The following is a 27,107-nucleotide window of genomic DNA, read 5'->3' on the forward strand; positions in this document are numbered from 1 at the left end:
ATGTGCTAAAATAGCCTACTAGTGGTCCATCCGAAAGCCGTGTATTTAAGACAAAAGAAGGCATTTATACTGACAGTGTATCTAAATTAGCTACATGTATTTTAATGGGGCTTAAACTTCGTCGATACTGCTGTTTTCTTCGTTTTTTGCCAAATATTTCATTTCTGAAATACGAAATGACAATTTGAATGACTTATCCTTCACTTTTGAGGAATTTATAAACAATTTTATTTTTTTTACTCTTGCGCTGGGATCTTTAAGTCTATGAAGATTTTGACATGTATCTATCATGGGCTGAAGTATACGTATCACAAAAAAGAAGGATTTTGACATTTTGTTTGAATGTAAATATCAATGTCAGCGGAAATTTTTCAGAAACGTATTATTATTAATTAGTAAAAAAAATAATATGATTGTGGTTGAAACGATTCAGTTTCGTCACAATAGACATGTAATGATGATGTGGACAACACATGTAATATAATTCAATATAAAATAGATATTATTATGAGCTAAAAATCATTTGAATAGTACTCAGCAAGTTCATGTATAAGGAAGCATTTGCGTAGTGCAGAATAATTGACTACCTCACTTATTATAATATAATATTGGATGATTAAACTCATTAATGGAAATGTTGTAGTTTGTGGAAAGATTTCCTCATCAAAACGTACCGTTTCCTCATCAAAACGTGGTGCCAAACTAGACTTTTGAATCGAGAGGAAGTCAGGGAAAAATTTGCAACCAGTAAACTCTAATTTCACAATATCCATTTTTCTGAATCCCTGCTCATTTATTTTTGATTATTGACTATTCGTTTTGATGAGATATATTGTTAATTTGGATTAGGTATATTATCACTTTGAACGGACAATCTTGTCAAAATGAATAGTTTTATTTTAACAAGTAACTAATTAAATTAAAAAGATCTCCAACTCATTATTTGACAAGATTATCCATTTCAATTTGAAAAGGTTCTGTTATATTCCCTCGGATAAAATTACATTTGTTTGGTCATTTTTGATAAGAAACTATCCGTTTTTGACAATAACCTATTCATTTTATTGCCAAGTCAATCTTATCAAATTTGATGAGTATCTTGTCATTTGATGAGAATATCTGATTCATTTTATAGAGAATCTGTTCATTTTGAACAGAAATCTGTTATATCCCCATCCGAATACTTTCCCTTGTCAAATTTGTCAAGTTTCTATTCAAAAATGAGTGGTTTGTTTTAAGAGTGTAGGAGCAAAATGGGGGTCGAAATACTGAAATTACATGAAGGTGTATAAAGTATCCTTTCTAAAAATGCATGCATTATTATTGAAAAAAAAAATCACTTTCACGAATAAGCTTCATTGTTTAGAAAATGGTCATATAGAGGCCGATTGTTAAAAGGCAACAATATAATTATAACCATTTGACTTTAATTATGATTAAGCGTTTTTCTTTAAAGCCATGACGTTTTGAGCTGCCTATACCGTAGCAGCTTGTATTCAACCGTTTACTATCATACCATTAAGTACCATTAAGTCCCATTTATAACCTACATTAAATATAGTTCATGCAATGCATGCTTTAAAGGAGTATTTTGTGATTATAGCATCCTCTTTTTATGATATATTTGAGTAGATATCCACGACAAAAGTTTATTCCGAAAATTTCAGTTGATTCCGATTTTACGTTCGTGAAATATGCATGGTTATGTTTATTACATTGCTCTCTAGGCCACTGTGCTGTTATTTCGTTCTGTAATATTAAACATGGTTAAAAATCATATAGGCTCTTTATCGTTTTGCTTGTTATTATGTTAAAAATCTACTAAAAGGAAGTCTTCGAGAAAACACTTTTTACCAGTAACACGGGTAACACAGGTTCCGGCCTTAAGAAAGAGGAACTTATATAAACTTACTTGGTTGCCTCAAACAGGAAGCTGGATGCTGTAGTAAAATCATCTTTAATCCGTTGTAGTAACGTCACGTCTTCTGGTACTCGTTCACCAATAGCTACAACAACATTAGTATATCCACCATCCGTTGCTATTGCGTTACCAGCGTAAGTTACCGTAAAATTAAGCACTGCTAATATTACGAAAATAAGGAGTATCCACGACCGTAAATTCGACGTTTCCGCCATGATTGTATATCTCGTCTAAACTATGACGGAATTAGTTTGTTGTGCCACACACCAATACACCGCAACTTGACGTTGCAAAGTACTTCCCTATGATGACAAATTTTGATTCACTATAGCGAAATATTCCCCGTGATTTTGCTGAGGTCACTGATCATAATCAAGAGATTTTCATACCAAATTTAGTATAGATAATTCACGCCCAATATGTGTAAAAAATATAATATGATGAACTTGAAATTGCCGAAGGCATATCAGAAATTCCTATGTACGTTTTTTTGGGCGCTAAATTGTAGTGGCAACCAGGACGTATTGTACAGAAGCAAACAGATCTAGCTCATGCAAAGAAATTGTTAACTATTGTTAAAACGCATCGAAGCCTGGTACATGCTTTCATAGTCCAAGTTCACGACTTTTTTGAGAGTATAGTGTATATATATTAATATAAATAAGGTAACGGAATTCCATCCACTATAGTTTACAAAGGTTAAGTTCAAATTACTGCTAATTGATTTGTATATGATTTAAAATTTTGAAAAAATAAGTATAATTAGCTGAATACATGGAATTAGGCAGGTGGGCATGAACGGGTAAAACTACGGAAGTCTACTATTAGTATGTAAGGCCAAATAAAGAAATGGATTTGTGTCATGTCTCCCGCGCGCATTAGAATTATGCTTATGCTCATGAAAAATTGCAGAAGTTGATTTTTTTATATTTTTTTTTTCATTTTAACGATATTTTGCTGAAAATCTGCTATAATATTAATGTTCAATTAACTCCAATCGAATCGTCAACTTCAAAAACACAGCTTAAACGCAACTTGAATACTTCAAACCCATGAAATTGCAGTAGTGTTTTCAATACTATAACATACATGGGGGAGGGGGGGGGGGGAGGGGTGCTGTATATGACAACACTAAAGAATTGCATTTGGGATATATAGGCCTATACTACCCCAAATTGGCAGTGTTGAATTAAATAAAAAATAAAATTAAAAAAACGCATACCGCATTATATTTTCTATTCCCATGGGACATTTTTTAATACATGAGACAAATCAATTTTTTTGTTTGGCCGAATGATACATGATCATGTCCGTCTGTGGTGGTGGCTTTGCTACATAGTATGATATATCATTCCAATAAATCAACAAAAATTAAAATTACGTTGTTCTTGTTTTCGCAATAGATGTAATTCATGGTGATTGAAGCATTAAGGTTAGCAACTATTTTAAACTTTTGCGATTTAGTAGTTCACAGCATCTTGCGAATGGTAATGAGCTTTAGCAAAAATTGCATTGATCAATTCATAGCGAGTGTATAGAAGAATTTAAATATCACAGATATACTTTTGTAGGTCCTGTGGTTATTTTGTAAAGAGGGCTGAAACAACAACACTTTTGTAAAACGTACATAACTCATTAACAACAATAAATCAAGAAAGTTTTCAAAGTATAATGGTTTGTAGAATGAACTTTTGCAAAACATCAAAGTGTTATTTTTCAATAATATACTGCGCCAAGAAAGTATCCTTACACTTGGAAAAATAATCACAATTTCAAAACTGAACCATATTGGAATAAATTTGTTTTTTTTATTAGACGCACTATCTAATCCGGCACATTATGACGCCCCATTGAATCCAATGTGACCTCAAGAAGCAAAGTTACAAGCATTTAATTAGACGAAAGTCCAGTTTTAAAAGTGACAAACAGGCCTATTTAAAACTCCACGGACAAGGCATCTGGTTTGAGAGTGGTGAATGGCTAATTTATGCGTGCCTTTAATTTAAAACAAAAGGAACAAAAGAAAACTGAAACAAAAGAACTGACAAATAAAATGAAAGTTATGAAAAGTACAGAGAAGTAAAACTGAAGAAAAAAATGCTTTAAATAAAGCTTCATTGAAGAAACTGTGTTGTCTCTTTGTTGTGCTTGTTGGAATCTTTTTGCGCCTTGTATAGGCCAGTTTGTCACTTTTAAAACTGGACATTCGTCTATTCAATTGCTTGTAACTTTGCTTCTTGAGGTCACATTGGATTAAATGTGGTGTCATAATGTGCAAGATTAGGTCGTGCATCTATTACAAAATCAAATTTATTCCAATATGGCTCAGTTTTGAAATTGTGATTATTTTTCCAAGTGTAAGGATATTTTCTTGGCGCAGTATATATTGATTTAGATAATGAAAATCGGGTTTGACTGCTTTGACCAACAATACCTATAGTCTACCCATTATTCGTACTTAACATATCTAATGCGCGTGATATTTTGGTAGTTGTTTAATCGGATTGCAACGTTTGCACATTTATTGTGTGACCTGAGAGCACATCAGGCACACCAAATTGCACAATGAATACGAGGAATGTCCTCCTGATATCAAATAATTTAGACTTTTTGAAATTCGGATTATAATAGAAATTTTATGGCGAGTTAGTAAAAATGTTATTATATTTTTGATATTTAACAGTCCCCGAAGTAACCTGTATAAAACTAATGATATGTACTTAAAGTGTACGTATATAGCTGGGATTAAAAACCGTCCATCATTTGACAATTTTGACCTTTCGTATTGATGATATACATTTTACAGTTTTAGTAATAAAGCAATATCAGATAAGCGTTCGAAATAAGAAATCGTAATATTTCAAATGTACCATATACGGCGGGCACGTATCATTCGATTATCTGTAAGACGGTTATATTGTTTTGTGCAAATCGAGGGTTGACAAACAGAAGGCCTTAACTCACTTTTGGCCATTTTGAGATATTGGTACCAAAATAATCTGTAATACCCACATATTCTTAAAATCATAAGCCTTAACCCAATTCAACTTTCTATTGCATCTATAGCACAATAATACTTGGTCACATCTCAATGCAAAATATTATTTTTACTCATTTTTCTCAAAAAGGCACTTTTTGAGTTAAGGCCTTCTGTTTGTCAACCCTTGAAATGCGATATATCTTCTTTGATATCTCAGCTGTTCCAAATTACAATACTTGATAAAATGCTTCTTTTGAAAAGACAACACGCAAGCACACACACAAACAACTTTCCAGCACCCTTCTAACACCAGGCCTTCACAAGTTTTATTATTATCATTATTATTATTATTTTTTATATAGATTCACTGTTGTGGATAATCATTACACATAATGTTCAGGCACCCCATGTACGCACCAACTTTATATTCATGGCTACATCATGTTGCATCGCCTGGTATTTCGGACACCTGGCCATCACTTTGCTGGGCTTTGCCCGCATCTACTTTTTACAACAGTCTGATTTTGTACTTTTTATTATAATTTTTAAAAGAATTTTATGATACTTCTTTTAAAAATGACCATAAAAACTACAAAAATATTTGTAAAACAAGAATCTACCAGGCCAACTCAACCCACCACCACTCTTTGTTAAATGCCAATATACCATGAATAATGCGGGTGGGTAAAATAATATCAACATGCAATTCTTCTGTAAAGCTAAACTGTTTGAATAGGTCTACTTATTCCTTTCGGGTAGTTGTTGACAAAAAGTGAAGCACACCATAATTATACCTTGTTGTTCAGTGTTGTTGTTGCTGCTGCTTTAAATAATGAAAAATAAGGCGCCCTCTATACTCTGAGTCGGTGAATGCAAGCGAAGTATTCTAGCCCTACTTTGATCATGTTGATGCAAGTTGCTATTAAATGGAATACTGGGTGATATTATAAGTATAGCAAACGCTTAACGTTTTGTTGTCCCACTCTGTACATACGACCTTACACATAACGCACTTTTTCCATTTCCCGGTTAAATACAGAGCATAAATTACAATGTTGGGTGTAGCCTTTAAAGCATTATTATTGTGAATAGGTAGATTACATAGTCATCTGTTTCTGATTCACTTGTCCCACAAGTCCACTTTTTTCAAAATCAGCCCCCAATAAATCCTAGTTAAACTACCAGGCCAGCTCAACCCACCCACCACTCTTTGTTAAATGCCAATATACCATGAATAACGCGGGTGGGTAAAATAATATCAACATGCAATTCATTCGTAAAGTTAAACTGTTTGAATAAATCTACTTATTCCTTTCGGGTAGTTGTTGACAAAAAGTGAAGCACACCATAATTATACCTTGTTGTTCAGTGTTGTTGTTGCTGCTGCTTTAAATAATGAAAAATAAGGCGCCCTCTATACTCTGAGTCGGTGAATGCAAGCGAAGTATTCTAGCCCTACTTTGATCATGTTGATGCAAGTTGCTATTAAATGGAATACTGGGTGATATTATAATTATAGCAAACGCTTAACGTTTTGTTGTCCCACTCTGTACATACGACCTTACACATAACGCACTTTTTCCATTTCCCGGTTAAACACAGAGCATAAATTACAATGTTGGGTGTAGCCTTTAAAGCATTATTATTGTGAATAGGTAGATTACATAGTCATCTGTTTCTGATTCACTTGTCCCACAAGTCCACTTTTTTCAAAATCAGCCCCCAATAAATCCTAGTTAAACTACCAGGCCAGCTCAACCCACCCACCACTCTTTGTTAAATGCCAATATACCATGAATAACGCGGGTGGGTAAAATAATATCAACATGCAATTCATTTGTTAAGGGGGTACTACACCCCTGCCCAATGTTGTGCCTATTTTTGCATTTTTCTCAAAAATTATAGCGCATTGGGGACAAGTAAGATATGTATATTATAGGGCAAGGACTACAACTACTGCACTGGAAATTTTATTTCAGCACAGACAACAGTTGTGGAGTTACAGTCAAAAATGAGGGAAAACCAATATTTGATCAATAAATCAATAACTAATTGCTTTGAGTTGCTGAATTTTCAGTACAGTAGTTGTAGTCCTTGCCCTATAATATACATATCTTACTTGTCACCAATGTGCTATAATTTTGAGAAAAATGCAAAAATACACAAATTGGCTAGGGTGTAGTATTTCTAAGCTAAACTGTTTGAATAGGTCTACTTATTCCTCTCGGGTAGTTGTTGACAAAAAGTGAAGCACATCCTAATTATGCCTTGTTGTTCAGTGTTATTGTTGCTGCTGCTTTAATTAATGAAAATAAGGCGCCCTCTATACTCAGAGTCGGTGAATGCAAGCAAAATATTCTAGCCCTACTTTGATCATGTTGATGCAAGTTATTAATGGAACACTGGGTGACATTAGGCTATATAGCAGACAACAAAACATTACAATGTTTTGTTGTCCCACCCTGTACATACGACCTTACATAATGTATTTTTTCCATTTCTCAGTTAAACACAAAAAATTATATATTATTATTTATTCCAATCAGTGGTGATAACATCGAGTATTGTGTACTTTAGAGGGCCTACTTGTTTTCTGCTTTGGCACCGTCGTGTTTCACAGTTTTAATGTTAATTTATATTACATGTCGCACGGCTTTGATTATTGCGTGCCAGCAGCGTTCGAGCCGTGGACAGGTGACGCCAGTTAAGTCAATTTCGTGCGTCACGTGTTTCATTTTTGCATCCTAATATTTCGAATCTCAAAGTTGCGTAGAAGCTATCCGACCCATCCAGACAAGTGATGCGCACGATACGAGCATTGACGGGCTCAGGGAAAGTGGTGATCACCTCGCTGCTTATGTCGACGTTGCCTGGAAATATCTAACGAATAAGAAAATTATGTTAATTCCAAGTCAAAATTTTAAACATGTAGGTCCATCTTTGTTGTAATTATCTAAGATATGATGACTTGCATGATCATTTGTGTGCACCATGGCTAATCTATAGGTCAACAGCAATTGTCTGATATTCTAGTTGGGGCCAACTTGTTTTTTTAAAAATATTAATACCGCAGTTAACCTCTGTCTCCCTCTGGTGTGATATAAGAACCAAGGAACTTGAAATTGCCCATCTTTCAATTTTCAATCTCGTCTTCTTCTATCTTGATCTTTCACTCTCCGTGAAATGTTGATCAAAAGTCCTTGATCCTTGCTCACTATTCTAAGCTGCTCAACCATGTTATTCACTCTTCCTGTTGGCATTTAGTGTTGTATCATCTGCATAACTAATATTCCAGATCGCTCTACCCCCAACCACTTTACCAGTCCTCTCTGGAAGACCCTTTTCGACTTCTTTCGTGATTTTTACACCAACAGCGTTGTAGAGGAGAGAACAAATTAGGCAACCTTGTCTTACTCCTTTCTCAAATCGGAGCGATTCAACGTACGCCTAATACGCAACTTCGTCACTACCAAATTCATTCGAGGTGAAACAAGGAACCATTCCGGTCCCATCTTTAATTAAGTCTCCACACATCTAAATAACTGAGAATATATGTATACGCTACAAACATCAGGTCTACTCACCACTACGGCTCCATGTTGATCTGTAATGAATACCTCGTCATTCAATGAGGTACTCAAGAAGGTTGACACTTTAAATGACGTCGTCCAAAGTTCCAGTCCAACGGGACCACTACCTTGCGTAATAACTGCGGATACATTGGTCGCGTAACCTTTAAAATAGGCAATTACAATAACTTATAATTAAATACGAGACGGGTAAAAGTCACAACGAGAAGTTAAGTAAACAATAAGCATGATAAATGTGTACCCAGATATCTGAGTGACTTAATTTGACAACAACAAAAACGATGTAGTGATTTATAGTGCGCTACGCAAAGGCACAACGCCCAGACGTTGATGCAGAAGCCTCAGCACATTTTACTTGATGTCGCTGACCACAATGGCCCCATCCTAACATTCCTTCGAGTTTCGTAGCGGGGTTTCGTACGGGTTACAATGAGACAATTAGCAGTAAGTTCCTTGTCCAGGGGAACTTTAAGCTAACTCCATTTTTTTACGTGAGCGTATTACTAAGCCACTGCCAGGGTTCGAACCCGCAAACTTTTGCACATAGTCGAACGCTTTATCGACCGAGTTTAGACTGCTAAAGACTACTATTGTATCCAGTCAGGTTATTACAAGGCGCCATTGTTTCCATACGATTGCGTCAAAAATAAAAATTTCCAAAAGGAAGCCCTGCACGTACCCGTATCACCCTCTCTGATTTACAAGCCCCTGTTTGTTACATTACCAATATCAGCTTGAATCCAAGGAGGTATGCTGGCAGCATGCAGGTCAGTTGCCCATTTGCTGACACCATTCAGTCTTCCACCCTGGGCTGGGTACAGAGACGATGACGCTTGAATATTACCATCTGGTATATCGCCATTTTCCATTCCCAGAGGATCGTTGCAAGCTAGAATATCAAGATATTATAAAAAACGCGGCAATTGGTTAAAATGGACATCGCGTATTAATCGCTGTATCATTAAATAAACCGCGATTTCTTTGTTAATGCAGTTTTGATATCTTATTTAATTATATAGTTATCTGTTTACACATCATTCTGAGGCACCAGAGCCAAATTTGTCGATGATGCTTTGATGCTTATTATTAATGAACTCACAACTAAATAATCACAATTAATGCTAGACTTCTCCGTAGTCCACTTGCCCATTTTGCATTCTCTGACAATTACATTTAAGCATAAAACTCTGATTTGTATTAATTTGTGTGCAATTGATAGATTTTCACATCTGATCTTTTCAGTCACCGTACTCCCTATGTTTGGTAGCTTCACAAGTGGACTACTTACTTTCGATTGCGGTTAACTTGCTTAACACGGTTGTCTATGGATGAGATTGTCGGATTTCTGGCCTACCAAAATTGGCCATGGTGTAATGCATCTTTAAATGAATCTGGCTTGTGATTGGTCGCCCAGATCTCGTTATGGTTTAAATCCACAGGGCACGTGCCATTATCATGAACTACATCGTACACAACTATCTGTGGTATTTGCGGTGCTTTTGGGCGCGACAGAAAGAAACTCTCATCATACATCTAGTGCGTCTTGTACTACCATGCTTAGAGCTTGTGGTTAAATTGGATTGATAAACAAGTACGATTGACAGCGTGTGTTACAGAACAAAGTCCCGGGGTAAAGTTCTGCTTAAAATCCAATGTACATAGTCGGGTTTTTTACTCGGGCTTTCGCAATCAATAAACTGGTAGATTCCAAAATCAGAATAATTATTCAGTATTGAAGTGAGCCATTATATGCAAGATATGTCATGATGTTGCATTCAATAACATAGGCCTACGTATACTTTATTTTTACTGTCACTAATTATATAAACTCTTTATGACCACTTTACTATTGATTTTAATAAACATCAGTATAATTTTGAGTCCAACAGGATGCGTTCATCATGATTAATAATAACATATTTTTATTTATCAAAATTTGACTATGGCATAGTCTAAATTAATGCTAAAATAATATTTGTTAATATCAATACAGGCAACGATTCATTATGTTATCACAATTAACAATAGTTAATTAATTGATTTCATAAATAGTAAGGATCGACCAAGCATCAATAGTCGCTCGGAAGATCGAACCAATTTGTTTCTATCGCCTAAACAACTTTCTTTTATGTCATGGCTAGTCTGTAGGCATTGATGCTGACGGGTTGGCGCCGTGATAGCAATTAACCACCCGCCTTCATATTCTGGTTTGAAGATACACGTGTGCCCCAGCAGAGTATGGGAAAATGATTTTCTTTGGTAGATGGTCGCGCGATCTAATACAACGCCTGAGGCTATAGTTTACAGGTGTATGAAGCTCCGCCACAAAATTAGCTTCTCTAATTCTGTGAGCTCCGTTTAATAGTATAGCTGACATAAGAGATCTGGTGATATGCGATAAACATGCGATGAAAGCCATCGGAAACTCTCAATGTTTTGCAATGGCGCAGATGTTCAATATGGTAGGGTACCAATGATACGAGTAAATCGCTCTTGATTACATCAAGTTGTGAAAGTGAGATGGGCGTTGCGCCAATCCATGCTGAACTTGTACATTCCATTTTAGAGCGAACCAGACCACGACTGATCACTTCTCTTTGGTTCGAGATAGGGGCAGCTCGGCGAACCAGTCCAAGACGTTGGCTTGCTGTTCATGTCTGTTTGTCATTTAGGTGACCACGGGTGTCCAAGACAGCTGAGGTATTACAGTAATATAATACTATATAAGTTAGGCAACGCCGTCAGCTTCTTCAATAGTTGTTCCAAAGAAGAGCGGATTGGGATGGCTATTAGGGGCATCTCTCCGATTTGACAATACTTGTCTTGCTCAACATCAAATAGCACGATCCTAGAGATGGCCCAGTTCCCGATCTCCTGAAGGTCAATGTTAAGCAAAGAATAATTGTTTTCTCTGTCTTCTCTGACCGAGAATGGATACATGAGGAACGTCTGATATAATATCCGAAGCCACAGTCTCCACCCTTTCCTTTTTGCACGCCTGGGTGGTGAGAAGAGGCATGTGGATTGAGACAGTGGTGTCCAAATAGAATTCAGGCGGAAAGTATAGAACATTACCTCATTTGTAGAACAACATCATAACCAGAAAAGTGCCCAACGAGTGCAAACTCAATTGCTGCACAGCTTGCACAAATTTGTCGTTGTCGAATCCAGACCTTCACTTCTCATGTCAGGTTCCCAGCAAACACAAAACGTTTTCGACATCATTCGCAAAAGGTTATAAAAGGTTGTCAGAAAACGTTTAAATGTCGGGTTATATAAAGGGTATATTAAGAGTATAAAACGTTTCCATAACCTTAAAAAACATTTTGTGATAATCTACTGCTCAGCAAACAAAAATGTTTTACAGAAAACGTTTAAATGTCGGGTTATATAAAGGGTATAAAAACGTTTTATAACATTCCAAAAACATTCTTGAAAACTTGATACAAAACATTCTAAACAGAATGTTATTTTGGGGTTGAAAACATATTTTGCGAAAAATGTTTGCCCAAAATATTTTCATTAACGTTTTAAAAACGTTTTCATGACCTTTATATAACCCGACATTTAAATGTTATCAAAAGGTTTTGAAAAAAAGATTTTAAGAACATTTCTGTGTTTGCTGGGTTCAAATATTTTAACATAATGTTATTTAGGCATTGACACAATACTTGGCAAAAATGTTTGCAAAAATACTTTACAATAACATTTTTTGAAAACATTTAAATATATTGTTTTAGTGTGTTTTCATACAAAACGTTTTACAACGTTATCATGACCTTTATAAAACCCGACATTTTAATGTTATTAAAACGTTTTTAACTAAACCAAAAGCCAAAATATAACTTGTTTAAAATGTTTTTAAAACGTAATTGTGTTTGCTGGGTTAGCAAGGATGTTTCAAAGGTATGGAAGTGTAATAGGAGGATAATTATGAATATCACAATTGCATTCACCATAGACGAGATGACACAGGCACTAAAAATGAAAGCAGGGAAGGCTTCAGGAACGGACAGCATCCATCCGGAACTCCTCCTAAAACGCAGGCGAAACTGTCACTGAGTGGATCTGCAATTTCTTGTCACATTCCATGGAAAGGTAATAAATCCCAAAGATCTGACGCAGAGCAAGAGCTATTGTCATGCCAAGTCGAGAGATGATTCAAAGAGCTGCAGGCCCATGTCACTGCTGTGCATACCATACGAGTTCCTTGAAAGGCTGACCCATGAACGAATCAATCCCATCATTGATTCCGACCGGCGGTTGAACCGCGTTCCATTGTTTAGAACAATAGAAACAGGCCGGTCAACTGCATGCAGAACAAGTGACTCTTCTCACACAGGACATCGAGGACTGCTTTGAGGCAAATGAGAAAGCTGATGCTGTCCTTGTTGACTATTAACGTTGCATATGACACAGTATTGTATCGGGGACCTGATGGACAACAAAGTATAGGCTCCGAGTCCGACGACAAAACAATGGCCTCCCCAAAGTAACTGCTTTTCATTCAACGACCTGTCATCCTGAAGACACACAGAGCTTGGAAGAACATCAAGGGCTCCCTTACCCAGGATATGAGCATTTTGGCACAGTACTTAAAAAGTAGCGCCTGTAAAACTGAGCGAAAGAAAGACGGTATCAACAGCAATCCACCTTAACAACAGAGAAGCGGAAGCTAGATGTTTATGTCATCTACTACTACATACCTAGGTTATTGACAGATCAATCTTCTTGCCCCAACATCCACTATTACTACCGGTTGCCTACAACCTACACCAGTTGAACTTACTTCCAGTGCTTGCAGGCATATCGCCTGCAAATCTTAAAAAATTAGAGTTCGCCTAAAATCCAGTCACCCCTTTGCCTCTGCAATAAGAAATTCATCTCTTCCACTGAGACAAATTTTCACTGGACAACAAAGGGATGGCTCGAAGAATGTCTCACAACAACAACTGCCTTACACGGGTATATCGACGATCGAGACCCAACAGAAAGATGTTTAGGTTTTGACCTCCCTCATCAACATGATCAAGCACAGTGCAGGGGTTGGAGTCGGACGTTTCAAGCCAACATGTGCAGATGGTCGGTCCGATAGGCCGACAGCTCAGGCTGTTAATGTAGCCGGAGCAGAGCAACAGGCATTTGATCCTGTTGAAGTTGTTGAAGTTGATGAAGAAACAAGGGAATGTCTGTTCCAAAAGCACCTCGAGGTCTGATATATCTGTTGGTTTTCAGGTTTTGCACGCAACAAGAAGAAGATGTTTACAAAGATGTTGGTGTGAAACCAAAATCTTCAAAGAAAAAAACAAAATTTTAAGCATATTTTTAACAATATTCTAAACACAAACACAAAAAGAAAGTCCTCACTTCAAGTATCCGTCATAAATTTAAACATGATCATGTGATAACAATTTCATTGATACGGTCGTATGCAGAATCCTGTCAACTACCAAAAGCTCTAAATTGACAGTGATTGATACCAGCATTTGAACATTTGGTGCGTTTTCAAAAGTCACTTGCCCGTTACGAGCCCCTGTCGACCATCCCATGGTACAGAGCGCGATTTATTCAATTGTTCATTTGAGACGCATGATTAACAGGGGTGTGGCAAGGCCCTCGGGGCCCATGTACATACAGTAAGCCAAAAAATTAAGGTACCAGTTGTGTTCACCCCTGTATATCCTAAATAAAGACAAACATGTTAAAATTAAACGAATTCAAAAGTAACACTTTTGTGTTCTAATCAATGAAAGCACGACGCTAGTTTTAACGTGATAATCAATGGAAGCACGGCTCTAGTTCTCTTGTTCGCGAACGCTTTGTGTACAAATGTATGCAATGGAGAAAAGCGCAACTTTTAAATTGGTATCTTGCTGGAGTTTTGGGTGGTCGTGTCTTTATTTCTTGAAAAAATTCCACAAATAAGGTCTTAAATTCGAGCTAAAAGATGCAGCTATTGACTGCTGGTTCCAATTATGACATATAGCTGTCTTCATTTATGATATACAGTGGTTGAAGATAACTGGTACCTTAATTCTTTGGCTTGCTGTAGAGTAGTGCTAGGCCCTTTTAACATCTCCCGATCAGCCCTACTCCTAACCCCGGGGCCCCTGAACTTCATTCGCCCTGTCCACCCGCTTGCTACACCCCTGGGAGTGATAATTAACCCAACATTTCTTAGAAGCATAAAGGGATAGACCATCCTAGCTGGTGCAATTGATATTACCTGGCAATCATTTCTGGCCATGATATGGTCACGCTCTGCAATTTATCTGTGGGTTCTTCTGTTAACTTGCAACATTTGAAAATGCACCAAATTTCATTTATTTGTATAAATCTTGGTCAATTTAGAGCTCTTGGTATCAAATGCGGTATCAATTTTAAGCTAACAGCATCAATCAAATTGTCGCAACATGACCAGGTTAAGATTTATGACTGGTCATTGGAGTGAAGACTTTCGTTTTTGTGTTTTGTTTATATTCACATTGCGGTATTTCAGATTTGAATAAGAATAATGATAATCACACATTTCAATCTTGAAAGGAGGCTTCCATCTCTCAGCTCAAGAAAAAAAAGGAAACGGTATCATGCTTATGATCAGTAGATTAGTCATGATGGTAACATTTCGAATTCCTTTTACCCGGAACCCAAGAGACGCATATGGTAATTTTCATGGTAAACGGTGGTGTAACTTTGGATTTTTAACATTTTGATCCGCAGTGGTCTAATAAAGGTGCAGAATTCCACGATTTTTACTGTGTTCAGCAGAAATCAGTAAATTTAAGATACTCAAGCAGGTCAGAATGGCAGAACAAATGGCAATTCATTAATACACGTCCTTACCAAAGATATCGACGGTAAAGTTGCAGACAGCATTATTTCCACTTCCATCTTCTGCCTTACAAGAAACCACTGTTCGCCCAATGTTAAATTTAGACCCTTGTTCATGGTCACAAGTAATATGAGGCATTTCTCCAGAGTTGTCAGAAGCGTGAAGGTCGCCCCAGGTAACTGTTGCAAAAGGCTCATTAGGTACGATTTTCTGTGAGTGATTTCGGCAAGTCAACTCTGGTGGTTCTGTGTCTGTGAAAAATATAAATAATTTGATATATTGTAGTGTACTGACTAACTGATCTATAAGAAAAGAAGGGGACATTGTTTGAGTGTATGATAAAAATATTATTCTTTTTTAATATTCCACCGTGTTTACAGGATATGATCGAAATATGTCTTCAGATCAAAGAACAATTAAATTGATGTTACCGAAAATCTTAATGCAGAATTCACAGATTGCATTATTCCCATCTCAATCGTGTGCTGTGCAGGAAACTTTGATGGGTCATGAGGGGGAATCGGATTAAAAAAACATGATGGGGAATGTAAGGTTTATAAAGGGGATCCATTCCTCCCATTCCCCCTGGTATAAATATTGAACGGTCCCTTACCAGAGATCTCGACGATAAAGCTGCACACAGCATAATTTCCACTTTCATCAACTGCCTCACACGAAACTACCGTACGCCCAATGTTGAATTGGGACTCTGATTCACGGTTACAAGTAATATGAGGCATTTCTCCAGAGTTGTCAGAAGCGTGAAGGTCGCCCCAAGTGACGTTTGCAAAAGGTTTATTGGGTTCGGTGTTCTGTGATTGGTTTGGGCAATTAAACTCTGGTGGTTCGGTATCTGCAGAATAATATAAATAAGTAGGTTGACAACTTCAGAATATTTCAGTTATGAAGACAAAAGAAGAAAACTAAGGATGTCAGATAACAATATTGTCTTCTGTCGTGTTGACATGTCATGAAAAAAATATGTTTTTAAATCAAAATCAAATATGTGACCGTACAGCACGAATGAGCCATAAATGTCCTAAATTGTATTCTGAGTTTCAGTGTAAAATGTACATGAAGGTCGTATTCATCGGTTCCTCAAGCTGGCGCGACATGTATCTCCTTTTAAACCAATCAATAATCATATTGTTGAAGAGGGTTATAAGCCTCTACCTTAGATGTAGGCCTATAGAATTCTTAATAGCTCTGGTCTTTGTTTGTTTTGGCTAAATCCTGTTCAAGTGGTGGATTACAAAGCATTGTATTTTGTCTAGGAATGAATAACCACCAATTAACAATGAGAGGATATTCCTGAACCTCGTTGACTTGGAAATGATTTGAAATGATCGCCAATTATGATTGTTTGATATTTATTACAAGCAATGTGGAAAAAGAGACACATGTAGAAACGAAAAAAGCTACCATTTTGTTGAAGGAGCAAAGTTCAAGAAACCATAACCCCGCTTCTGGATATCGTTTGAAGTCAAATGATATATCAATTTAAAAGCTTTATAATACATATTTTTTAAACTCGAAATAAAACAAAATTCACCGGGGGAGGAATTTACGGCTCATTCGTCGTGTACGATCACATATTACAATTAAATTGATGTTACCGAAAATCGTAATTGAAAATTCACAGGTGGCATTATTGCCACTGCCATCGTATGCGGTACAGGAAACTTTGGTGTGTCCAATTTGAAACTCAGATCCTGATTCTCTGTTACAAGTAGCAGTAGGTGCTTCTCCAGAGTTGTCAATAGCTTCAGTTGCGTTCCACGTCACAACAGTTCTACCTCCCAAGTCTGTGTTCATCGATTGGTTGTTAGGACATGAGCTAAACGAAGGTGCTTCGGCGTCTAGAATTGGATGTTATTAAACGAGTAAATCGATCAGTAGAACTGTGCCGCTTTTAACGTCTTGGAAATGTTTGCTTAATACTTTGTTTAGAACAGTGTAAAGCTTTTTACCTGATATGATGACAGAGAAACTACAATTAGCGGAATTCCCACTCTGATCAACGGATGTGTATGATATGATTGTACGCCCAATGGGAAACGCCGACCCAGACGTTAGTTGAGTAGTAACCATAGCTGTAATAGGTTGGATTCTGGAGTTATCAGTAGCTTCAGGTTCATCCCACATCATAATTGCGGTAGAACTACCAAGTGTTGTTTCATTGAATCGATCAATTGGACAGAATGTAAAATTTGGCGCTTCTACGTCTGAAATAAAATAAGCCATATGATCGTTATGGCATTTTAACAGTGGTGATTTATGAATTGTGAGTTTAGGATGCCCTTTTGAATGTCTGTCCAATGAACCAAAACTTCTAGGGTAGTGGGGTATATTAAAAAAGAAAGTGAAATTTACGCCAATGGGCAATTTTTAAGGTAAAATCGACATTTCTTTTCTCGTGAATTTTCTTTGACCTGCTCCCACGAAATGAGCATTAAGTCGCAAGTTGGTAGTTTCGAGACGCCTTGGCTACTGCGTTGGTGTTCTTTGTTTCACACCAACCTGATTATGCCAGTAGTATGTCTGTATGTCCCTTGTGAATGGGTGCACAGTGAGCCATTCACGAAGGACACACTACGGTCTCGAGGCTACCAACTTGTGACTTTCGCGCATGATTTCGTGGTAGCATGTCAAATATCTAGATTTCTTACCAAATATGTTGACGTCAAAGCTACAAGACGCTTTATTTCCACTAGTATCTATTGCTTCACAGGAGACTACCGTGCGTCCAATGTTAAACATAGATCCTGAGTCATGGGTACAATTAACAATAAGCACTTCACCGGAGTTGTCAAACGCTCGAGTTTTGTTCCAAGATACGATAGCGAAAGATTCTCTAGGTTCAGTGTTCTTAGATTGGTTGACCGGACAAGCAAATTGTGGTGCCTCAGTATCTGTATAAAATGGACCACACCGCCATTACATGAAATGTTTAAACTAAATTCGTAAACATCAAATTTGGAGAGAATTCTTATATCTCCCTTCGGCGCCTGAAAGTCTGTATAATTGCTTTATCTGCACAACTGTACGCGTCTTGAACATGTCTCAATGTGCATGTAGACAAACATCACTAGGCATTTCGTTAGTGTAAAAGAAATTATTTATGTGCATGCGTGTGTGTATAATATATAAGAAAACTAAATGACAAATCATTTTACCTGATACGTCAATAGTAAAATTACAAAAGGCATGATTTCCAACGGCATCTCGTGCCATGCAGAAAAGTTGTGTCATTCCGATTTCAAACTGAGAGTCAGAATCAGCGTTACAGATAATATTTGGCGGTATACCAGAGTTATCAGTAGCTTTGGGTTGCTCCCATACAGCAACAGCAAACGGCTCACCAGGTAACGTATTCAGTGATTGGTTCGAAGGGCAAGAAGTAAATTGTGGCGCTTCAGAACCTGCAATGATATTGAGCAATAATCTCAACCAATGCATTCTTGTTTGCTCACTCGTTCGCCACATTGTTTGCCCACTCTCTCACTCATTCAGCACCCAACACGAATGTTGACAGTAAATTATCTAACGCCCACTTTCTTGTACATCCATCCTAAACCAAGTATTACTCTTAATTTACAGGAATAGTCAACGTTACATAAAATATACAAGCAAGGGAAGCAAACATGGTAACCGGTCCATGTAATTATTAAGTATCATCATAACTGAGCATGTCATAGCAGTGGTAACCTGATCATGAAAAAAAACCCATCTTGTAACCTTGAATATGCAAATGAGTATTTCTTCGAAAAGCTCAGAGTACATGTTTTACATTTTTATCATATTCTATCTCTATCCCTCACCCTTTCTCGTTACATGCACACCCTAACCCCACATCCACAACATACAATACCCCAGCACCACAACCCACACACTCCCCGATACATTCCCCGACACACTATGGAAGACTGACAACAGATTACCAAACGGATTAGGTTTTACACAAAGGTAACAGAGCTCACCCCAGCAAGTGTGCAATGCCACTCTTCCATATCCAGTGACGACACCAAGAATTATTTCCGAGGGTGGGGGCAATTGGGGGAGGGAGTACTGGGGTGTTAATACTTAAATACCCGCCAATGCCACTTTTAAACCTTACCTTTTATGGCTACAGTAAAAGAACAATATGAAGCCTTTCCTTCCCAATCCCGAGCTTCGCAGACGACATCCGTTTCCCCAATCTCAAACCGAGAACTTGAATTCTTGTTACAGGTCACGCTTACATCACGGCCAGAATTATCAGTTGCTAAAGGCTGCTTCCATTTGACTATCGCGGTAGATCGAGACGGCAACACTTCCATAGTCTTATTTTGTGGACAGGAGACATAGGTAGGGCCTTTTAACAATAAAAGAATAAAGAAAGTTATTTCTACATGTATTTTGTATTACTTAGAAATATCCCATTTGCGAAAGGTTAGAAAGATTTACCAGAAAACAGAGGATCGGTCACTCTCGGTACATCAAAACATGAACTGGGCACACCATCTTCCCGAAGTCAGCCAAGCAACAGCTTCTACTAGTACAGTTATCGCTGCAAGCTTCCTCTCTGCAAAACCAAAACCTATGCAGTTTTCACCCCCCCATTTTTTCCCCACTTCCACTTTTAAGACAAAAAACCCAAAATTACTAAAATTTTCACTTCCGACAATTTTGTGCAAAATTCGTTGACCCCCTGAAATTCACTTTGCACCCCTATTGACCCCCCCCCCAAATCCTGGTGCTAACACTGCCGAGGAGAAATGAAAACAATTTTCCAGCCAGCGAAATTTCAAGCGCACTTTTGTGCTTTTGGGACAACACTGTTAATCGCATCAAAGCACATTATCTAGTCCACAGCTTGCGCACATAGTGCGATTATGTATTTAAGGCCTGTAGCTGTTAATGTGACACTCTCCGTCGAGTTTTTCGATAAATTCATTAATTTCTCAAAAAGTAAAAATAGCAGTTTAACAAATAATAGTTCAAATGAAAGCCATTATTGGGGCATAATTATCGTATCATTAAAATAGGTCTGACACCAATTAAAACATGTGTTTTGATGTCCCAAGTTCATAGTAAAATATGCTCACGCTCTTTTTTACAGATGGCCTGGAATTTCATATTTCGGTTGCAGCGATTGCCCAAAAATAGGTGGTATGCTTATGAAAAGCGTTTCCGCTTGGAATGTAGATAGTTATTGTTGCTATTACTGTTCGCGATTTTAATTTATGCATTCTTTAGCCGACAATTTTTTAAACGAAACTACTGTCCACATTAGTTCCCAAGACTTTGATGAAAACATAGATACCAAATCAGACTGCATGTGACGAACAGATTTTAAACTAGAATTGAAAGAACCAGCGTATGCCCTATGAAAATGCTGTTTCGTAATAAATCGCGTTGTGATAAAAAGAGGGAATTTTAGACATCCTTTTGGCTGTTTTTTTATACCAAGGAAATGCGTGACCTACCCCAAACTTCTCATGTAGCCTTGACTTAATGTCCGTGACTGTTTGATATTATTGAATTTAGACGATTTGAACTATTTACTTACATTTAACCCGATGTTTGGCCAGAGAATGTTGTATTATATTCCAAAGATGGCGACAGCTACAGACTCACTTTAAACTAGTAAAAAGGACACGTTTCTGCTCAGATGTTTCAGAGTTTGAGACCATATATTCACGATTTTCCTATTACAATTCAAACCTATGACAAATTTGGCTGGTTTGCGATATGCGATTTTTCATCCTGATGTGGTAGTGATGTCAGTACAGTGAGCATTTAATTGGACACAGCCACATAATTACTAGCGTTCGGCCAAAGCGCTGGTGTACACATGCACACGCTTAATACGCCACATAGATGCGCGAGCGAAACAGCTGCTTCAACGCGTTGACGTTGACTGCCACATCAGGGTGAAAAATGGTAGGCCTACATGTATGACTATAAAACCTCAAACACGCCCCTCGATAAAGGTTGGCAAATGAAGGAGGCGGCAGTTTAGCGAATATGCGAGTGCAAGCGCCGCCCTAACCGTGGAAGGTTTCCGCATACCGAATATAGGTTTATATCATGGCCTCTAGGCCTCATGGTTTATTTTTCGAAAAGAAAGCATAATCAATTGAGAAGGGAATGGATATTGCCATAATAATATCAAAGTTAATACTTGTCGTCCATAACAAGAAGGAATGCATCACGATTGTATAATATCCAGCTTTGGTATTTCATTTGATTACACTAAACATATGAAGCTTTATCTTTACTAGATTTATGCACTGAACATTTGCAGACCAGGCCTTCTACATGTAGTGAGCACCACATTAGATTGTGTTTACAAGAAATATTTATAAAATAAATAAATAACATGAATCCATATAAGATTTATATAGTGCACCAGAGGATACAAAGCGCTGTAATTTCGCTGCTACTAGTGAATTATCAGAATCAGATATCATCAACTATGCCGATTGTAGCCGATTAGATTGTAACATCCACTTATTATCTCAGCAGTTCCCCAAAGTCCATTGGATGAAGAAAGATGTGAGCGGTATGAATTAATAAGTGTCGCCTCCTAGAAATATCTTAGATCACCAGCTTGGATGATAAAATATTATCTAGAAACAGGCATCTGTTTTCAAGGTCTCCCTTTCATCTATTGACCTTAAAGAAAGGATTAAAATTATTGAATAGAGTCCATGACCTGACGCAACGCATTATTAATGAGTAGCTATTAGGGACAGTCATGATGTTATGGTTGAGCGAGCAACGTATGACCACTACACAGGTCAATGGCCTGATTGCGATCTGGCGGGTTTTTAAAAGCACAGTCCCTGAACTACGGTGTACCATGAGGGACATGCAAACTTAAAATAATTTTTCACAAACTCAAATATTTTTTTGCAAACTGAAATGATTTTCTACAAACTCAAATATTTTTTTACAAACTTGAAATATTTTTTTGCAAACTTTCGACTTTCACGAGAGAGCAAGACTCCCAGCGAGACTCAGGCTATCGAGATTGAGTCTATGCGCGATGCGATATGATTTTTTTTTAAAAAGAAGGGTCTTAGACCGCTCGGCCACACGACTTGTTGGTATCCATCTTGAATTTTTTTTTACATATAATCGCAACCTCAACATAGGCTTACCACGTGGCAAGCAAAGGCAGAAAACATACCATATTTTGGAATTTTATTTGCTTAAAAACATTAATGTGTATTAATAGCGCCCAATTGTTGTTAAGGAGGCTGTGTACTCTCAGACATGCATGTAGTAAAAGTGCAATAACTTTGTAATTATTCGCACAAGACATATAAAAGTATACATTTGTATGAAGGCAAGACATCAATAAATCTTAATATAAATACAGATTTGGGGTAAAAACAACAATTCTGAAGAAAATCACAAAAAGTGAGTTTTTGGCAATATTTGTTAGGTACATCATAACAAAAAACACTCTTTCCAAAATATTTTATTTTGTTTATAGCTCAACTTGAGGCTCCATTCCAAAAGCGGTTTTTTTTATTTTTTTTATATCAATTGGCCTTATATTTTGAGATATTGACCATATAAGACATCAAATTGAACTTTTTAAAATTCACAAACGCCTATTTGCACAAAATGATGCCTAAAATCGGAAATAGACCAAAATATAAAAAAATGAGAAAACCGTTTCTTGAGTCAATCGTGCTTTTACGATGATCATATTGCCTTACCTATAGATGCTGTATTTATTGAGTTATCGTGTACCTAAATCGTCATTTTACCGAGAAAATGAACATTGAAATAATGGCCGTTGAAGTTTAAAGTGGTCACATTTTGCACTTTCATCGAATTTCACAGGGGAATAGGGCAGTTTTCGTTTTTGTACCTTATATTACGTGAACATCGGGTAAATCCACAGCCCCTTGAGAAGTTTGAGCGAAATCCATTCATAACTTGATATTTAAATCGGGGGAAAGAACTTGAAAACCCCACATTTTATCAGCTAAAACGGAGCCATTTGACCACTAGGTTTTTGTGAAATCAGTGCTTCCGTGGTGTTTCCATAAGATGCGCCGCGCATGCAGATAAGCGTCGCGTATGCGTAGCGTATTTGTGCGTTAACAAATTGCGCGATACGCAACGCGATGCGTTGTTGGGCGCGTGTACCCTGCTGGTTCAACAAAGATTTTCTTTCCTTTTCAATTTCAAACACGAGTGGAATAGTGAAATAAAATCCTTCAAATATTGCAGTTGGAGTTTACAAATCTGGATTTTCATTCCTTTTATTTATAAAAAACATAACAAAGTGCAAACATAAAAAACCCTCAATTTTGCGAAAGAAACAATGTCTAGAGTACACAGCCGCGTCAAGAGGCGCACCATTTGATTTCCAAGGGGCATGGGAGTTTTTTGAAAAAAAACTTCGCCCACTAGTGAGACGAAAAAACAACTTCGCCCACTAGTGAGATGGAAATTTTTGTTGCCTCACTGGTGAGTAAAACAAATTTCTCCCACCCAACTTTGTATAAAGGTATACATTATAATTGAAAAATAAATAAAAAAATAAAAAAAGGCGGTGAAAATAAATCCTCCCTTTGGAGGCGATAAAAAATACAAAAAAATTCTGCCTGACCCAAACTCCCATGCACCCCTGAGAATCTAATGGTGCGTCCCCTGCGTGATCTAAATACAGAAATCCGACAATAAATGGGCCTCTACATGCACAATAAATTATATTAAAGTTTGCAACAACAAAAATTAAAGTTTGTAATAATTATTCGAGTTTGTAAAAAATCATTTGAGTTTGTAAAAAATTATCAAAGTTTGCAAAAATTATTTTAAGTTAGCATGTTCCTCATGGTACACCGTACTGAACATAACATATCCGTGGGCATATGACCGTAATTGCCTAGCAATTGACGTCTCATGTCAACGCAGTCTATAGTGTGATTAGAACATTATTGTCTGGTGATCATTATAGTATGATCAGTACGAAAAATCCAGATTTTCAAAAAATTAAAAGAACCACTTTTTAGCGGGAAGTTTCGTAAGTTACACAGCTGAAGTTATGAAAGGGTTGAAAGACTACAATATTATGGCATAAACAAGAATATGTTCGATTGGTCTTTATTCCTATAGGCTGAACCCTTAAACCAGCATTCACCGTGGAAGAAGAAAGAAGAAGACCAAAACGAAACATATCTTTAAAAACGTTTTGTATTTGCTGGGATATTGATATTAACTATAAAACTGGAAAATGTTATTAGTTGCAATGTCAAGTAATCACGTTTTATCTTTATCATTTTTATGTCGTTGCCATCAGCTCTTCAGTACAAGAAGTAACGCAGCTGTTATAAATACGCATATAACTTCAAAACTAATAAATGTTTTCATAGTATTTCAACATCAAAGGACGGATGATTTATTTACGCACATGTTGATACCACATTTGTCCAATTGTGTTCAATATTAGCAACACAGCATTGTTTTGAAAGAAAAATACCCGAATTTAAAAGTGACAGCTATTTGCATTGACTTGAAGTCAGCGCGAAGACAATGGAGGGTTATACGTGCAATAATGTGTAATAACCATTGATCGCAGTAAACTGCAACTTTTAAATTCGGGTATTTTACTTTAAAAGCACTACTGTGTTGTTAATTTTGAACAACATTTGACAAATGGGGTATCAAAATGCGCGTAAATAAATCATCCTTTTTTCTATGTTGAAATATTGTGAAAACAATTGAATATATGAATACAAAAGTCACCCAAGTCCATACTTTGGCCAAATTGAGTTAAGCATGGAAGATTGTTTCTATACATAGGCCTGTCATATGTATGAAAGAACAACTCAAATTCATCCTCTGTGTCTATTGAGCATGTGAAAAATAGCATGTATGAAAGAATCACCCAATTCCATGATTTGAGTCTTGTAACACATTGATTGAAATCCAGTATGCATAAAAATCCACTTGTAACACATTTATTGCTAGAGAGTGACTTTTGGAAAAAAATGGGTTTAATAAAGGAAAGTGTGTGGTTTATATTACATGGCTGAATGCTTATTAACATTATACATACCTTTGTGCTTTATTTTGTATTATCTTACTAGTGGTAATCTCATTCTAACATTGTTGTCTTTGTATATGATTCAAAAACCACCCAAGTCCAAAATTTAAAATGAACCCCACGAAGTCCCTGAAATGCTAATCGTCATACCTAATACAGGTTAATCCACTCATTTGCACGTAAAACTTACCATATTGACCAGGTAAATCTAACTGAAGGAATTAAAATGATACACAGGTTTTTCTCTCAAAATCACTTCCCATGGACTTGGGTGGCTTTTGTATTCATGTATTCAATTATTAGTTCTGAAGCTATATGCGTATTTATAACAGCTGCGTTACTTTTTGTGCAGACTTTATATAGAAATGATATAAAGCCCCGGGTATCAAGCATGTAGTGATGACAGTTTGAAATTTCAAATAATCATATTACCACAGTAACGCATATAATCAGCTCTGTATACCAGAAAAGTGACCAAGAATATAAGATAATAACAATACTGTAATATATTATAAAACTGGAAAATGGTAACAGTTGAAATTTCAAATAATCATACTAAGTATTTGACTTTACGTCATTACCACAGTAACGCATTTATTAGCTCCTTAAAGTTCATGTATGATGTACCTTTATACTCATTACCATTAACGTGTCAGTGGTTATATATTAGCTCTTTACATAATTATACTAAAAACGATATCAAGCGTATCAAATAAGGACAACGATATTGTGAAACAATAAGAGAGTCATATGTGACCGTACAGCACGAATGAGCCGTAAATGTCCTAAATTGTATTCTGAGTTACAGTGTAAAATGTCCATGAAGGTCGTATTCATCGGTACCTCAAGTTGGCGTGATATGTATCTCATTTTAATAGTCAAACGGCTTTTAAAACCAATCAATAATCCTATTGTTGAAGATGATAATAAGCATCTACCTTAGATGTCTATAGAAATTATTCTTAATAGCTCTGGTCTTTGTTTGCTTTGGCTAAATCCTGTTCAAGTGGTGGATTACAAAGCATTGTATTTTGCCTAGGTATGTATGACCAACAATTGAACCCCGTTGACTAGGGGATGATTTGAAATGACCGCCAATTATTACTGTTTGAAGTTATTACCAGCAATGTGGAAAAAAAGACACATGTTGAAACAAAAAAAGTTCAACAAACCATAACTCCGCTTCTGGATATCGTTTTAAGTCAAATGATACACCATGCTAAAGTTTATGATATATATTTTCTAAACACGAAATACACAAAATTGACCAGGGAGAAATACGAAAACACAAAATTGACCAGGGGAGGAATTTACGGCTCATTCGTCGTGTACGGTCACATATTGTATGATATGGAAAAATAACCAGTTGGTAATTTGATGGAAGAGTAAATGTTCAACAACATATTAACTAAAACAAAGCTAAGTAAAACAAAGGAAAAAAACAATCCGAAAAACACACCGCCAAATAAAAGTACGTGAGACCGTGAACCAGTTTGAGTGAATGTGATCAGAAACTCATGTAATGCAATCTGGATTTCTAAACAATTTCCACCACCTTGACAATGCGCTGCATTGCCTACATTGGCTACATGTCGTTCTGCCTACGGAGGCGGGTGCTGCCTAAAGCAGACAATACAGGTGTATCTCAAGAAATATGAAAATTTAAAAAAAAATCGAAAAGGATATCATACATATATGATTGAGTTATGTTGCGTAGGCTATTCAACAGG

The 27,107-nt window shown here is 36.7% G+C and overlaps 1 protein-coding gene across 1 annotated transcript; it reads right to left on the bottom strand.

Moving 5' to 3' along the window:
* Window positions 1–7,116: 7,116 nt before the first annotated feature.
* LOC140147619 (hyalin-like) lies at window positions 7,117–17,543 on the bottom strand. Its single transcript, XM_072169396.1, has 7 exons — window positions 17,294–17,543; window positions 16,940–17,182; window positions 15,937–16,176; window positions 15,335–15,574; window positions 9,216–9,380; window positions 8,486–8,634; window positions 7,117–7,781 (listed from the first exon to the last, which is right to left on the bottom strand). The coding sequence occupies exons 1-7, from the start codon at window positions 17,469–17,471 to the stop codon at window positions 7,611–7,613; spliced, it is 1,386 nt and encodes a 461-aa protein (XP_072025497.1). The 5' UTR covers window positions 17,472–17,543; the 3' UTR covers window positions 7,117–7,610.
* Window positions 17,544–27,107: the final 9,564 nt, after the last annotated feature.

This window comes from Amphiura filiformis, chromosome 3 (assembly GCF_039555335.1).
Source record: "Amphiura filiformis chromosome 3, Afil_fr2py, whole genome shotgun sequence".
In the NCBI taxonomy this organism is placed as follows: Eukaryota; Metazoa; Echinodermata; class Ophiuroidea; order Amphilepidida; family Amphiuridae; genus Amphiura; species Amphiura filiformis.